The following is a 15,809-nucleotide window of genomic DNA, read 5'->3' as shown; positions in this document are numbered from 1 at the left end:
GCAGTGAGGGGTGGGGGGTTGTGGGGTCACTGGAACCTGTATTTTATCTCTTTTTTCTCTATACTTCTACATTTTCTGTTTCCTTGGGAAGGGTTGGTTCCATTAATAGTCCCCGAAAGACCAAAATCTCCTGGATTTCACACCTTTGAATGCATCTCCTGTTTTACCAGGAGAAAGATGTACAGTCCTTTCAGAAGTCTCCTCTCCTTGGAAAAAGGAGTTATTTCATCTGTTAGCCTAGTTATACTGCCGTGGGATATATTCATTTTGTCCCTAAGCAGACTCTTATACTGTGGCCAGTAAGAACTTGTGTCTAAGTGAAAATACTGTTAAGATTGTACTATAGGATCGTAGACAATATTGTAAGAAAGTAGGATAGGTCTGTACAACATTTTGAGATCCTGTTTTAAAGAGAGGTTTGACTTGGCACAATCAGCCTAATTTCTAGGGAATTGTGCTCTTCTTGGCTCTGTGCCCTGCTTAGCAACAGGTGGTGCTGTTGTCCGGCACAACTTTGGTAGCTCCTGAAAAATTGGGTAATGGATGCCAGGCCCAAAAGACCCCAATGTGTGCAGGGAAAGAAAACCCATTTTTTTCTGCCTATCTTTCTAAGGACAAGTACTGGGTGCTGAGCCAGCGTGCTTAACGGAGAAGCAGAAATCTTGTTCTTGCTTCAGTATTCGAAGGCTGTTGCTGCAGTCTCTTTCTGCTTAGGCCTTTTCTTTCAGGGTAGTCCAAAGAAATCCAGTCCATCTGCTTTCACTTCCCACATACACAGGAACAGCTAACAACGGGCACCACTGTTGCTTCTTTCAGGTGCATCAGAGTTCTTTGTGCATCTTCATCTCTGAGCCTCCTCCTCTTAGCATCAGTTTGTTCTCGTTAGCAAAGGAAAGGAGATGTGGGAAGCAGGAATGTGTGAAAACCATTGAATCATGATTTTGAGATGAAGCTTCTCAAAATGCAGACACGAGACAGATTTACATACTTTAAGATACTTGTGTGGAGGGAGTACTGTGAATGGAGAGAAAAGATAAGCAGGCTGCTGGAGAAATCTGATGAGCTTAGCTTGCCCACTCTACTAAATGACTGAAAAATATATGGGCTTCTCTTTTTTTTTTTCCACCTTCCTGTGCTTTTAATGAAAAAAGAAAGAAACTCTGGGGAATGTTTAGGAGCTATCAAAATTGAGGGATCCCAGGGAATCCAATTAAAGGAGAAACGTTGAAGTTGTTAGGAAAGCGTTGCCACCTGATCAGACTTGGAATTCACACAGGCCTCCTTGTCTGGTGCCAGGGAGAGGGCCTAGCATTTGGTTCTGTCCCAGCTGCAGTCGTTTGATTGTGTTGGTAAGGAGATCAACAAAAAGAAGAGCATTTCAGTAATCTAAACAGGACCAAACAAAAAGGCTGAACAAAGGTGTGTGCCACAGCATCAGGGAGGGGGTGGTGGAGGGAGAGATGTGGCCTGGCAGCGTTCCGAAGGTGGGAAAAGGCAAGCAGCAGTGCAGAGGAGTAAACATCCAGGGCCTGTGGCTTTGTAGCAAAAACAGAGGGGCTGATGATTTGTTATGGTGCTGTCAGCACATCCGTTCTCGTTCGGTTTATACAATGATTGTGCACTTGGCAGATAGTGGCGAGAACAGAGAAATATCCATTGAGAACTCTTGGATTGCTCTCAACAGTCAGCCTCTGCAGTTCTGAGGGGAAAAAACCATGGGTTCGAACCCAGGAACTAGGGATAGACTGTGGGTTTTTTTAATAGCTCCCTTTTTTACTTTTAGTGGTTAGTTGTGTCTTCTCTCTATCCTTTGTCTCTCCCTTTTTGCACCCCACAGCCACTTCCACATATACTCTTAAAATCTCCTGGCCCCTTCAGCCTCATTTCTTCCCCCTCTTAGTAGCAGTGATTGTTCAGGGCATGTTTATGGGCCAGTCTGCAAACAGGAAACTCTACTTCCTGAAATGTGATGGGAGATGAATGATACTGAATGGATAAGATGAAAATTTGAGAGTTAAGTGCTCTGTAAAGATCTCTGGCTAAAATGCTCTTTTTTATTTATTTATTTTTTTTCTTTTTAATGGGAGGAGGAAAGAGAAAGCGCAAGTTAGTGAGTAAAAGCAGCTTCCATTTCACAGAAACCCAAAGTCAGTCCTTCTGAGAAGCTGAACAAACCTTAGTGTCTTTATTGAATTACAGTTTAGGATAATGACATTTACCAGCCAACCTATTTGAAATCATCAAGGAGAAGGAGTTTGGATTTAAACAGAGGGGCAGGAATGGATATGTGTATTTGCGTTTCTCGGTATTTAAGTGTCTCTAGGGACAGGCAAGAGTAGCCCTCATTTCTCTACATTCTCATGCTTTCAGGAGATGTAAACCATTTAGCCACAGAACCAGCAGAAACAGATATCTAGAGATAGGATGAAGAAGGAAAAACAAGTTTCTCAAGTCACTTAGAGCAGATATGACATAGACCTCACTCTTAGATGTCCATGTGTACCTGTTATCCCCTGAGTAAGGACATGGAGCAGGGAAGCTTTCATTTGTCTTAGCAGCAGATAACCTGAATGGGAACTGTCCGTTGGAAGGGAGCCTACACCTCCCTCTTTCAGGATACTTCTTCCCAGAGCCCTACTGGATCATGATTGAACAGTGCTTTGCCTTCTTCTCTACTTTCCTGCTCTCATGATGACAAGCATCCTGGTTGTCGTAATTTTGGCTGCATACAGCTTTGCAGTGAGTGATTTTGCTGCTTCAATTAAATACAGTTTCCCCCTCCTCCCCCCCTTTTCTTCTCCCCAGGCAAGGAGAGCCTCATCACTGACAGTGGAAAGCTGTATGCCCTTGATGTCCTCCTGACTCGGCTCAAGTCTCAAGGACATAGGGTCCTTATCTACTCCCAGATGACCAGGATGATAGACCTGCTGGAGGTAGGAGAAGGAACCTTGGGGACCTAGGACACCTTGACATTTAACTTGCAGGAATCATATGTCTATGACTAATGTCCGTCCTGCTTAATGGGAACCCAAAACTTGTCTTCGTGATTTTACTGTCTATAAAGGGAGAAGAAGCTCCTGGCAGATGTGAGAATATGCAAAGGAACTCCTTCCCTACACCAGTGAAATAGAATGTCCCCTACTCCTTCCTTTACTAGGGAAGAAATTCCCTAATTTTAAAGGAGATTAGAGTTTAGGAATACTTAAGAAGTCCTCTGAAATACTGTATAGAAAACAAGATTTAGGATTAGTTCTCTATATAAAAAACGAGAGAGCAGCTGTTCAGTCTGACTTAATGTAGTGGTCTCAACTTGACTCCATATTGCATTTTCCTGGAGGAGCTTTAACAAATACTGATACCTTGTCCCATCCTCAGAGATTGTTATTTAATAACTTCGGAATGCAGCCTAGGCATCAGGAGACTTGAAAGCTCCTGAGGTGATCCTAATAGGCAACCAGAGTTGAGAACCACTAGGTTATGTTGAAAGATACAACGTGTTTTACTGTGCAGGGCACCTTCTGTTTCTTCAGTTACTTCTATGTTGATGTTCTCTCTGCTTTCTTGTTGTGTGAGTGGAAGCTAATTACTTTAGGAAGAGGAAGTCAAGGACATGGAAATAGGAGAGTGAAACTGAGGACAAATAATCACAAACCACCAGAGTTAGTGTTTAGTGCTAGAAAGTTGAAAAGCCGCTGGTTGGGGGGCTAAAGCACCTGGATGTAAGTAGTGTATAAATATTCGCATGTTTTTCCATGGGCTTTTTATAGCTAAGGCTTCATATTCTAACCCTGCTACTCCAGGGAGTAGCTGGTAATAAATAAGTGGAAATTGGACCATGATTATCCCTATCTAGGAATAAGGGAGTAGGGATCATATCAGCACAGAAGGAATGAAGGCTAGCATAGGGAAGAAGTTTTAGGTTTCTGGAAGCCAAGCCTGGCTTGCTTAATTTCTCAGTCAATAATTTGGTAATTCGGTAGCAGGCTCTTTTTAATAATCTGGCAACTTCTTTTAGCAAGAGATATAACACATATTTGAGGTCACTTTAATCACTAAGTCTGGCATTTAGTACAGTGTTTGGCCCCTTAAATGCTGTCAACAGGCTGAACTTTCTGTTTCGTCCTATGGAATAGGTCACCTATTTCTAAATGATGGAAAAATGCTTATTGGTGGCTGTAAATCACTGTAAGAGAAGTAATTAAGCCATTGTGTTTGATGCAGATCTTTACCTATGTTAAAGGTCCTAACAGCAGTAATCCAAAATAAAGGGAACTGCCTGCATCTGTAGTGTTCAGTTCAAACCAAATGATACCAGCAGCCCAAACAATATGAGTAACTTTCCGTCAGTGGGGCTCCTCTTAGATAAAGTGCACTTGCCTTGTCCAGAAGAGTCAGGGATGTACAGATGAAGTAGTGATCTTGCACTGAATTCTAGAAAAAGCAGTATGCTAAAGATTTTGTAAGGGAAGTGATGATCTTTTTTTTTTTCCAAAGACTATGTCAGTGTATTTTGGAGTCCTAAAAGTTGCTTCCTGTTAAAGGAAAGTTCAAGAGTAAGTGGGGTAAGCTACCAAAAAATAGCTAGGTCTGAGAGCTGAAGGGAAGTGTAGATGGTTTAAATTTAATACAGTCCTACATTTTAGTTCCTTGTTCTATGTATTACACACTCCTAAATATTACCAAAATAAGTGATTCAGAGTATGTTAATGAGCTTTGTTCAGGATGAGTGCTGTAAACCCTACCCACCAGGGTCACTTCCTATCTTTCTAATCCAGTAGGTTTTTTGGAGAGGTTTGTGGGGATGTGGATGATGTGGGTAGGTTTTGCAAACATGGCAGCCTGAAAACCTTCTAAATACAGTTGTATCTCTCTGTGGGGAATTCGAAATTAGGGAAAACTGAATTTCACAGCTGCTAACATTCTTTAGCTGTATGGATAACATGCATCTAGGATGCTGAAGCCAAAAAAATGTTGTAACTGTTTACATGTTTTACTGAAAAACTGAAGTGAAACTGTTGTCTAGGTTTTTTTTAAACACTTTACTATTCTTTTTCCTTCAATATTACATTTCCTAAAAGTTCATTCGTCCTTTTTTTTTTTAATACTGTTTACTCAAATGAACCACATTCTGTATTTCAAGAGGTTAATCCTCAAAATTTATTTTGTGGGCATGGAGTTAAAATGCCCACAGTGTTTAATATATGTCTAATCATTTATTGAAATGTAAATGTAGGGGTGCCTGGGTGGCTCAGTCGTTAAGCACCTGCCTTCGGCTCAGGTCATGATCCCAGGGTCCTGGGATCGAGCCCCGCATTGGGCTCCCTGCTCTGTGGGAAGCTTGCTTTCCCTCTCTCACTCCGCCTGCTTGTGTTCCCTCTCTCGCTGTGTCTCTCTGTCAAATAAATAAATAAAATCTTAAAAAAAAAAAAAAGAAATGTAAATGTATTGTGGATCTTACGGCAATGCAGGATTAGGTCTACATTTCTTTACCTTTTCAAAGAGTTATTCTGGGTTTTTTAGTCATTGTCATAATAGAAGCTTTCACTGTAAACATTCATTAGAGCCGTGTTTCAGCTTTAAAACATGACCTGGCATGTGAACCTAAGAATCATGTTATGGAAAGGCCCTTCTGTATAGATGCTTTCCCTTGAGTACACTTGACCTTTTCTTTAAAAAAAAAAAATACGTTGACCCTTGCTTTGCTTCTTCATTCTCAGCGTGTTGTGGGTTTGTTTGGTTGGTTAGTTTTAGATTTAAAAAAAATTTTTTTTTCGGGATTCTCTTTTTTACCTTGACATCTTACACCTTGTATATCAAAGAGGGAAAGAAAAGCTTCCAGTAGGGGCGCCTGGGTGGCTCAGTCAGCTAAGCGTCTGCCTTCGGCTCGGGTCATGATCCCAGGGTCCTGGGATCGAGCCCCGCTTCGAGCTCCCTGCTTGGCAGGGAGCCTGCTTCTCACTCTCCCTCTGCCTGCTGCTCCCCCTGCTTGTGCTCTCTCTCTCTCTCTGTAAAATAAATAAATAAAATATTAAAAAAGAAAGAAAGAAAGAAAAGCTTCCAATAGAGCAGAAGTTAGAAACTCATGTGGGGGCATTGAAGCTCTTTTGTGTAACTGTGGGGCACATCAGCATCTCTTTCATCCAACAGCCTTTTTGGGCTTTTTGTTCTGTGCCTTCACCTTGGCTATCTGTTTGTCTGTTTCTAGGACTCAGAAGAACCAAAATATGATAAAAATACACATACTTCTGTGTGACCAGGTTTCCATTTTGGGAGAAATACTAGTTCTGGGCACTTAGTATTTGCTCAGTATTTTTTTGAAGTGATTGATAGCCTCTTTCTCTTGGGCAAAAATCTGACTTTAATTTAAGTTTCTTGTGAATATATCAGATCTTATTCCAAATAGAATTCTGTATTCAGGAATGTCTTATTCTTTCCCATGGTATCTAAATACTGTTTCTGGATAGGGGATAAAAAAGCAGACTGCTAAACTTCCAGGGCCAGGAATTTTTAGTGTGCCACAGGCAGAAGTCAAAGCCATAGATAGGGGAGGATATGCTAGATCACTAAATGTTATGTTACGGATTTATTTTATATTTACTGAGTCACTTGTAGGGTCTTTGCTGGTGGGGGTACTGTGGAAGCAGACATGGCCTTTGTGCAGTTGGGATGATGGTGTCTAGCGGGATGTCAAACAGAACTTTTCCTACCAACACCACTTTTACTCGAGTTTGGAACCTCCCCACCCCCTACCACCATATTCTGACAGTTGCAAAAAGCTTTAACTCACTACAGATGACTTACATCATCTCTGGGTTGTCTCATTTGAGGTTCATTCCTGTTGCATCAAGCAGCTGAGTCTGTAGTTTAAGGAAATAAGCGTCAGTATTTTCTATGCAATACAAAAGTACTTGGAAAGGGTCAGCCAGCTGGTACTGTATGTGGTGTGATTGTTAAGTACTGAAACCCAGACAGATTTGGTACTGCACCAGTGTATGAAAATAGTATAATACAGAATTAAATCCAGATAATCTATAGCTAATGATGACATTTGAGACACTAGGTTACATAACTTGCCCAGTCAGCAAGTACCTCACTTGGATAGGATTCATCCTGAACAGACGTTCTATCATTTATGAGCTGGCTACTCCTAGAACTCCCAGTTACCTTTGGGAGCTGTGATTCTGAGCATACTGGGAAGCTGGGTATTCTAAAACTGCCCCACGGAATGAAAAGCAAATTGGGGTCACTGTTAACTAGCATTTTGATTAGGCTTTAGGAATGATGGAAGGAAATGTGTCAGCTTACAACCACACTATATTTATTCAGTTTCATTCACTTCTTTTCATGCCGAGAATGAGGAAGGCATTGTGCTAGGCAGATGTGAATTTAAATTAAATGTGGACTTTGACTTCAAGAAATGTATCTAGTGGAGGATATATCTCACACACACACACACACACACACACACACAACTGTCAGGTGTACACTGATACCAGTGCCCAGAATGAACCATAAACAGAGCTGAAGATAGCAAGATGGATACATTTATTTCTAACTGGGTCACTTGAGGAAGGGTTCCCATTGATAGTGACTTTTGAACTGAACTTAAATAGAATTTTAACCATCAGGGAGAAGGGCATTCCAGACTGAGGAAGCCAGATATAAAAAGGCACAGAGATGGGAAGGTACAAGACATTTGGGGCAGACTAGCTCAGTGTGACTGGAGCTTATGGTATAGGATAAAAGGGAATAATACACATAGGGTGAAGGCAGATTATGATGGGCCTAGTATGCCTTGTGATTAGGTCTTGCTCCAAAGGACTCTTTGTGTTAGATAAGGGAAGGATGGCTGCCATATTTCACTCATTTGGTGCAATTTGTTTGGGCAACGGAGAGGTTATAATAGAGACTGAGAGGAGCCTTACTTTTTGCTGCTGATATACCCCAAAGATGGAAAGTGGCATGTTCAGGAAAGAGTTACATCAGGACTTCAGGTTTGTGGATCATACTGAGTCTTTCCCCCAAATTGGGAAAGTGAAATTGGGTTGAAGTGAACAGCATAGGCAACTTTGAAATAGAAAAGAAGGTTCAGAATGGAAGGTTCATGTTAGAGATATACAAACATTTGCCTTTATTTTTTCAAATGCCCAATTATCCTTTTTTTATGATGATAATGGATGGAGATTACGGACAACATGTATTAAGAACCTTACGTGGCTTCTCCCTGACACACAACAACCACCTTCTTTTCCCTAGTGGTGGTGAGCTTCTGTTCCATGTGGAAAGCAGTAAAGGGGTTAAGCCAGAGGCTCGGGCACCAATTAACTTGAGTTCCAGTCCGAGCTCCATTACCCATTGCCTATGTAACTGTTAGAGACCTTACTTAACATCTGTAACGTGGGAGGGCCGATAACACCACCTATCTTAAAGACTACTATGTGAGGATTAGATAAGCAAAACACGTACAGAATAGTGTTTGTCACTTAGTAAATGCTCAGTAAATGCTAGCCACCATCATCACCCCTACTTCAAGATGAACCTAGTCCCTTGTAATACACCACTGGGTGTGTGAATGTTTGCCTTTATTTAGTGTACTTTAAAGGAGTGAGAGGTACTTGTGGAAAATATTTTGAGTTATACTGATACCTCTGCAGCTACTGTTTTTTTTTTTTTTTTTTTTAAAGATTTTATTTATTTATTTGAGAGAGAGAGAGAGCACAAGAGGGGGGAGCGGGAGAGGGAGAAGCAGACTCCCTGCTGAGCAGGGAGCCCGATGCGGGACTCGATCCCGGGACTCCAGGATCATGACCTGAGCCGAAGGCAGTCGCTTAACCAACTGAGCCACCCAGGCGCCCTGCAGCTACTGTTTTAAAAGTAACTTACAGATAAGATCCAGGAGCCGACTTGTCTTCTCAATGTGTATTTCAAGAGTGGTTTTCAAACTCGTAGGGTGGGATAGAGGACAGGAAACTTAGGTAGAGATTAAGCAGATGGGGCCCTGGACTCCCCCTTCTTCATCAACCAGAATAATAATGCTTTTTATCTATTTTATATTAGAGGGGTTTCTTTTTTTTTGTTTTTTAAGATTTTATTTATTCATTTGAGAGAGAGAGCACAAGCAGAGGGAGAGGGAGAAGCAGACTCCACTGAACAGAGATCCTGACGTGGGGCTCAGTCTCAGGACCCTGAGATCATGACCTGAGCCAAAGGCAGATGCTTAACTGACTGAGCCACCCAGAAGCCCCTAGAGGGGTTTCATATAAGATTTCACTTGGAAAAAGAAAAAGATCCAGTGCTTTTAAAACAGTATAAGGATATTGTTCTGCAACAATGTTTCTCAAACTTAAGAGAAGTACTTACAAGTAATACATGTTAAAACACAAATTCTTTTTCATTAGTTATGGGGTATATCCCTCAATTCTGCATTTGTTTGTTTGTTTTTTTTAAGTAGATTTCACACCCAGCATGGAGCCCAACACAGGGCTTGAACTTAACAACCCTGAGATCAAGACCTGAGCTGAGGTCAAGAGTCGGATGCTTAACCGACTAAGCTACCCAGGTGCTCCTCAATTCTGCATTTTTAACAAATTGCAGGTGTTCCCAGTGCCACTTATCTGAAAGCAATGCTGCAATAGCAAGATTCTGAAGGACCCCTGTCCTGCCTTCTCTTTGTAGTGGTGGTTCTCAGCTGCAGATATAGGGTATCTATTGCACTTATCTTTGGAGCTTTTTATTTTATTTTATTTTTTTTAAAGATTTTATTTATTTATTTGACAGAGAGATAGAACAAGTATGCAGAGAGGCAGGCAGAGGGAGAGGGAGAAGCAGGCTCCCCGCTGAGCAGGGAGCCCGATGCGAGGCTCGATCCCAGGACCCTGGGATCATGACCCGAGCCGAAGGCAGCTGCTTAACTGACTGAGCCACCCAGGCGCCCCTCTTTGGAACTTTTTAAAAATAAACCAGTCCAGGCCCTCTCCCAGACCTACAGAGTCTGAATCCCTGGGGTGGGTCCAGGTACATGTATTTTTAATCCTGGTTGAGAATTACTACTCAAATACCAAGAGTACATCTTGTCCATGACTCCTTTGGCTTCTACAATAATTTTTTAAAATAGTATCTACTAGGACTGTATAGCTCTTAAGACTTCCTAAATGTTAAAAGCCATAATTTTTGTTTTATTAGTTCAAGCAGTATTAGAATTTACTTTGGTTAGTAGTTATTGATCCACAAGAATCCACTTGAGAGTACTGATGTTCATATTTATTTAATTAAAGGAGGATACTAAATTTTGAGACCTGGAAGAGGAAGAAGGTTTGTATTTGGTTTCTCTTCTCTCTTTGCTTCTTTAAGTGGAGCAAAAAGAATTGCTTTACAAAGCTCCAGGAAATTTAATCATACTGGTGGATCATGTTCTAAGTCTTTCCTAAATACCAAAAGGGACTTGGGTGAGAGATATCCTTGATGTCTACAGAGTACCTTGTGTAAGGAAGGACTGGATAATGGTTCGTCTTTCTGTTCCGTAAGCCTTCTTTAATGCACAGGAGTGCTAAGCATGACACAGTTCCTACAGACCACCGTAAAGTCATCCAGCAAGTGGTAATCAGCCAGTAGTGGTCCTTAGACATGGGAATGAACTACAAAGAATTGGGGTATGATGGAATATTTAAAATGGATCTTAGAAAACCTTATGATGTAGAGATTGTTAAATATATATATGTGTGTGTGTGTGTATATATATATATATGAAATAGATTTTTAAAAATAAATTTTCGAGGGGCGCCTGGCTGGCTGAGTCAGAAGAGCATGTGACTCTTATTTCAGGGTCATGAGTTCAAGCGTCATGTTGGCTGTAAAGATTACTTAAATATAAATAAGTAAATAAATATTCACAGTGCTATAACTTGTCATTTATTGTTAGAATTTGTGTTTTGACACAAATTCTTTTTGATAAAAATGCCTTTTAACAAGATAGAATTCGATTTTATTCTGAATTTTTAGATTTTTTAGATCATAGGAAAGCTGAACTAAGCATAGAAGTGGGCACACGTCTTGAAATTAGCATTTGAAAGAAATGAGGCATTTCTTTCTGGATTAAATTAAGTATCTTTTCTAAAACACCCAGAATTTTAGAGACACATCTAGAAGAGCTTTGGTATAGCCAGAATTTTTGAATGAAGGAAATACTGAATTGCCCTTTCATCTCTGCCTTTATCTTTTAGCTGTTTTTCTGTGGTGTGAGGATATAGACATTCCTCTATTCTGCTTTTAACTGCTTTTTCCATGTCCATTTACTTGTTTTGAAGCTATTTACTGAAATCGGATCTAAACTCATCAGAGCCTTCTGAAATCCCGCTGCTCCCCTGGGTGGGAGAGCAAAGGCTTAAAGCAGTAAACGGAAAAGATTCACTTCTGTTGCCTCAGTAACAGGCTCTGTGTAATCAGTGTTGGTTTGATTATGGTCTAGGATTAATATCTCTGGTGTCATGCTGACCTTGACATATAACTGATGTCAACAGTAAGATCTACAAGAAGATTCATTCATCAGTGCTCTCACTGAGTTTAGAAGTTCTGGTTCAGAAGGCAAGAGTGCCTGTGCAGAAAGCCCACCTTGTGGTAGAAGTCCAACCTATGGATGTCTCTGTGTATAATCTAGTTATCTGGTTGTTCTGGATGGCAGCATCCCCTGATTAAAAATTAGCTGCCAAGCTATAGTGAGCCTCTAAAGACTATCCTCATGCTGGCATTTTTCATCTTTTTTTCCTGAATCCTTCCTTATCTAAGACACCCCCTACTCTTCTGCTATTAATCCAGTTTCATTATAGGGCTGTACCACTAAATATGAACTTGAAACTCTTTGAATATGTTCTACCCCTCTTTGATTATCAAAGCCCTTAAAGAGCCACTTGAGAAAGAAGGAAATAGTAAAAACATATACAAACCACAATGAAGATGTGTGCCTCGATGAGCTTGTTTACTTTGTCGACCAGCCTCACCTCGTAGGTACCCTAGCCAGAGACCTCTGCCAAGCCATTGTAGGAGTTTTGGTACTAACTTGCTCTAAGAGTAGGCTGCCACATGCACTGTACCGCCCGCCGTACCTAGCTGTAGCAGCCTCGTGTGCTGAAATACCCAGCCAGGTATAATAAGAGGTACGGAAGAGAATATTGCAACAAACAAACATTTGACCATAGAGAATTAACACAGACATCTCCCAAATGTAGAAATAACTAGTCTTTTTCAATAGGATTGTTTCATGGTGTTTCTTATAAATAGGCAGCTGTGTTGAGTTTTTGATAGTGGTTCCTCTACAAATGGACTTCTTGAAGTGTAATCCGTATAATCAGGGGTAAGAAAGAGGAAATCAGTGCTCATTTGGACATCATCTGTAAGAGGCATTGTAGCTTCTAAAAATGGCGTTATGTTCTGTCCATTGCATCTCTTGAAGTTTCTTCTCCATTCTTAAAAGTTGTAATTCCTCTTAGAGATGATGTCCAGAACATGCTCTGCCATGGAAAGTTACCTTGTCTTCTGTTCACTCTGATGCTTAGGCTTCCCTTAACAATGATGCATGCTCTGCTGGGAGAAGGAAACTTGGGTTTTAAATTCAAGGATATTGGTCAGCAAGGATATGTTGGGGAGAAAAACACCAGAGCAAGTTACTTACGAAAAGAAAACTAGATATTCCATAGCTGTGAGAAACATCTGGTTGCTGACTGAAAGGCAATTTTTGTTTGGAAATTTCATTTTATTTTGTTGGTTTATTTTCATGAAACCTACTGAAATCTGCAAGATTATGGTTAGTTTCCAAGTTGAAATTGAGGGTGGCTGTAGTCTTCAGGATGCCCTCAATTTTCACATACTGGCAGTAAATTCATTTACAAGTTAAGTTCTTGTACTTTTGAGATACTTTCTTCTTCTTCTGGATATAATGACTTGCCCCCAGTAAGGATGAGGTGGAAGGTGGGTAGATGCTGTGGGAATTAGAATACAGTAATTTGCATCCAACTTCTGTTTGTTTACTCTGATTGGCAGGAATACATGGTTTACAGGAAGCATACCTACATGAGGCTTGATGGCTCATCCAAGATCTCAGAGAGGCGGGACATGGTTGCTGATTTTCAGAACAGGTAACGTTAATAGAAATTACAAAAATTCTCATTTGATTTTTCTTTAGTGCTTAAGATGATGAGTTTAAAAGAAATGTCAACATATCTCATATTGTTAAGCAATCATGATATAGTCATTTTAAGAGGTAGCTAAATCTGCTTATATTGGTTCAGATCTATGTGGGGGGGGGAGAGAGAGAGAAAAGGAATACTCGATAATTTTTGTATTCAAAATATGCCTTCTTACCAAATCAGCACCCTTCTTTTTGGGCAATAAAAGAAATGATTTCTGTGTATGAACTAAAATCCTCCTTTATATGGATAATATTTATGTAGAAAGAAATCCACAAGGCTGTATTTCTAAATGTTAACAGTGGCGATCTCTGGATATTGACTTATAGTTGATTTTTAGTTTGTTTTCCTTACCTCTTTTGTAAAAGTTGAAAGAAAAATACCTTCCTCTTTCCTGCTTTCCCTCCAGCATGGTAGTAATACAGTACAGGATGACAGATTGCAGGGTGCACAGTCTTCAGCCGGCAGCTCTCAGTTACAGTACTCCTCCCACCTGATAATGAGCCTATGAAATTTCAAATACCGCCTGCTGGCTGCTGATGGCTTACAGAGCCATAATTATCCTAAGTGCAGGTTCTCCTTGTAATAAGCAGAGTCTGGTTACTGCTCCCTGCAAGGAGAAAGCCAAGCTCCACCAGCTAGTAACAGGGCTGCTGAACTCCACCCTTAAATTTTCTTCCTTAGACCTGGTAACTAAGAATAGAGTAGATCTTAATGTGCTGTAAATCACAACAGTTCTGGATTTTTGGACTTTAATTGCGTAGTTTGTTAATATTTTTTGATTCTTGGGAAGAAAATTAAGCACATAGTCATTTGTATTTAGGTTACAATTTTTCATTTCTTTCATTTCAGTTTTAAAGCATGGTTTACTTCAGATATAAAACAGTTTAGCCTAAAACAAATTCATAGTTCCACATAGAGTGCCCTCTGATCATTTTTGCTATTGCATGATGCTTTATAATGAAGCACAAGTAAGGAGATAAACTCTGTTTTGGTTTACAGTCTTACACTCACTTAGCCAGTAACTCCTAAGTTGAAACTGTATGTCTGAATTCAAGTGGTTGTTTGACCAGCAATGGAGGGGGAAGATCTGCTTTGAACCTATTTCACTTTGTTACCTAGGAGCAACTATGTGGATGGCCTAACCTAGCAGAAGCTATTGGCAGATTCTTAAATTGATTATTTGAGACATATATAGCATAATACAGTTGACCCTCAAACAACATGGTTTTGAACTACACAGGTCCACTTATACGTGGGTTTTTTCCAATAAATATTAAACAGTACTATAAATGTATTTTCTTTATGCTTTTCTTAATAACTTTTCTCTGGTTTACTTTATTGTAAGATTATAATATAAAATACATATAATATACCAAGTATGTATTAATCAACTGCTTGTATTATTGGTAAGGCTTCTAGTCAGCAGTAGGCTATTAGTAGTTAAGTTTTTGGACAGTCAAAAATTATATCCAGATTTTCGACTGTGCCAGGAGGTTGGCTCCCCTTTACCCTCCTGCATTGTTCAAGGTCAGTGGTAGTGCCTCCTAACTCCATCATATTGTTATCCCACACCCGAAAAATTTTTTTTACCAGCTGACCTTAGTCTTTTCTTGATTCTGAAATCAAGTGAAACATATTTTACTTTTTCCTTGCCTACTCCAACCTAAGAGCTTCAACTCTTAGGTATATCCCTCTGGTCTTTAATATGTTTGTGGTTGTATTTACATGTTGATACCATATTGTAGATACGATTATGTGTCCTTATTTCTTCCACTTAACATTATATATTAAACATCTTCGCATATCATTTAAAAAGTCTTTGTAATCATTTTTAATGACTAATATTCCATTACACTGTATATTTATACCATATTTCTATTGTTAAAATGTTGAGTGAATATCTTTGTTTACAAAGCTTCATCAGCATTTTAGTTTTCTTTTTCTTTTTCTTTTTTTTTTAAGATTTTATTTATTTGTCAGAGAGAGAGAGAGAGAGAACACAAGCAGGGGGAGCGCTGGGCAGAGGGAGAAGCAGGCTCCCCACAGAGTAAGGAGCCCAATGTGGGGCTTGATCCCAGGACACCAGGATCATGATGTGAGCTGAAGGCAGATGCTTAACCAACTGAGCCACCCAGGCATCCCAGCATTTTAGTATTCTTAATAGAGATTCAAACAAGGAAAATTACTGAGTGAAGGGATATGAATATTTAAGACTTTGCAAATTGTCACATTGCTCTGTAGAAAGTTCTGCCAACTTAGCGTCCAACGAGCTGTAGTATGTTGATTTGTAATGATTCAGTCTTCTGAATCATAGAGGTACAGCTCTTCTAGCTGACCCAGCAGACATGAGATTCCAGGCTCAGTCTATTTTACAGTGGTCTTTTAGTGGAAAGGACTACTAGATATATCCAACTCATTACTTCTGAAATCTTCTCTTTAACTTGTGGAACAGTTGTTTGGGTAATGTATCGCACAGTTGTTTTTGAACAGCTTAGCTCTAAAAGAACGGTATTTTCACCATTAAATTATACTAGATCTGCTTAGTAAATACTTGTTTTACACAGCTTTCTTGGGAAACCTTACTTAAGCTTCCAGACCCTATAACTGAGAGTTATTTAGGGAGCAGTG

At 40.0% G+C, this 15,809-nt stretch overlaps 1 protein-coding gene across 3 annotated transcripts in view; it reads left to right on the top strand.

The window, feature by feature from the left end:
- INO80 (INO80 complex ATPase subunit) overlaps positions 1-15,809 on the top strand; it is a 132,518-nt gene that overhangs the window by 94,267 nt on the left and 22,442 nt on the right. For all 3 annotated transcript variants that reach the window (XM_032418101.1, XM_032418102.1, XM_032418103.1), the window contains 2 exons: positions 2,806-2,933; positions 13,033-13,127. In XM_032418101.1, the coding sequence (XP_032273992.1) occupies positions 2,806-2,933; positions 13,033-13,127 (223 nt within the window). The remainder of the gene's footprint in view (positions 1-2,805; positions 2,934-13,032; positions 13,128-15,809) is intronic.

The sequence above is a fragment of the Phoca vitulina genome, unplaced genomic scaffold (genome assembly GCF_004348235.1).
Source record: "Phoca vitulina isolate PV1807 unplaced genomic scaffold, GSC_HSeal_1.0 scaffold20, whole genome shotgun sequence".
Taxonomy (NCBI): Eukaryota; Metazoa; Chordata; class Mammalia; order Carnivora; family Phocidae; genus Phoca; species Phoca vitulina.
This window is presented reverse-complemented; position numbering and strand designations above follow the sequence as displayed.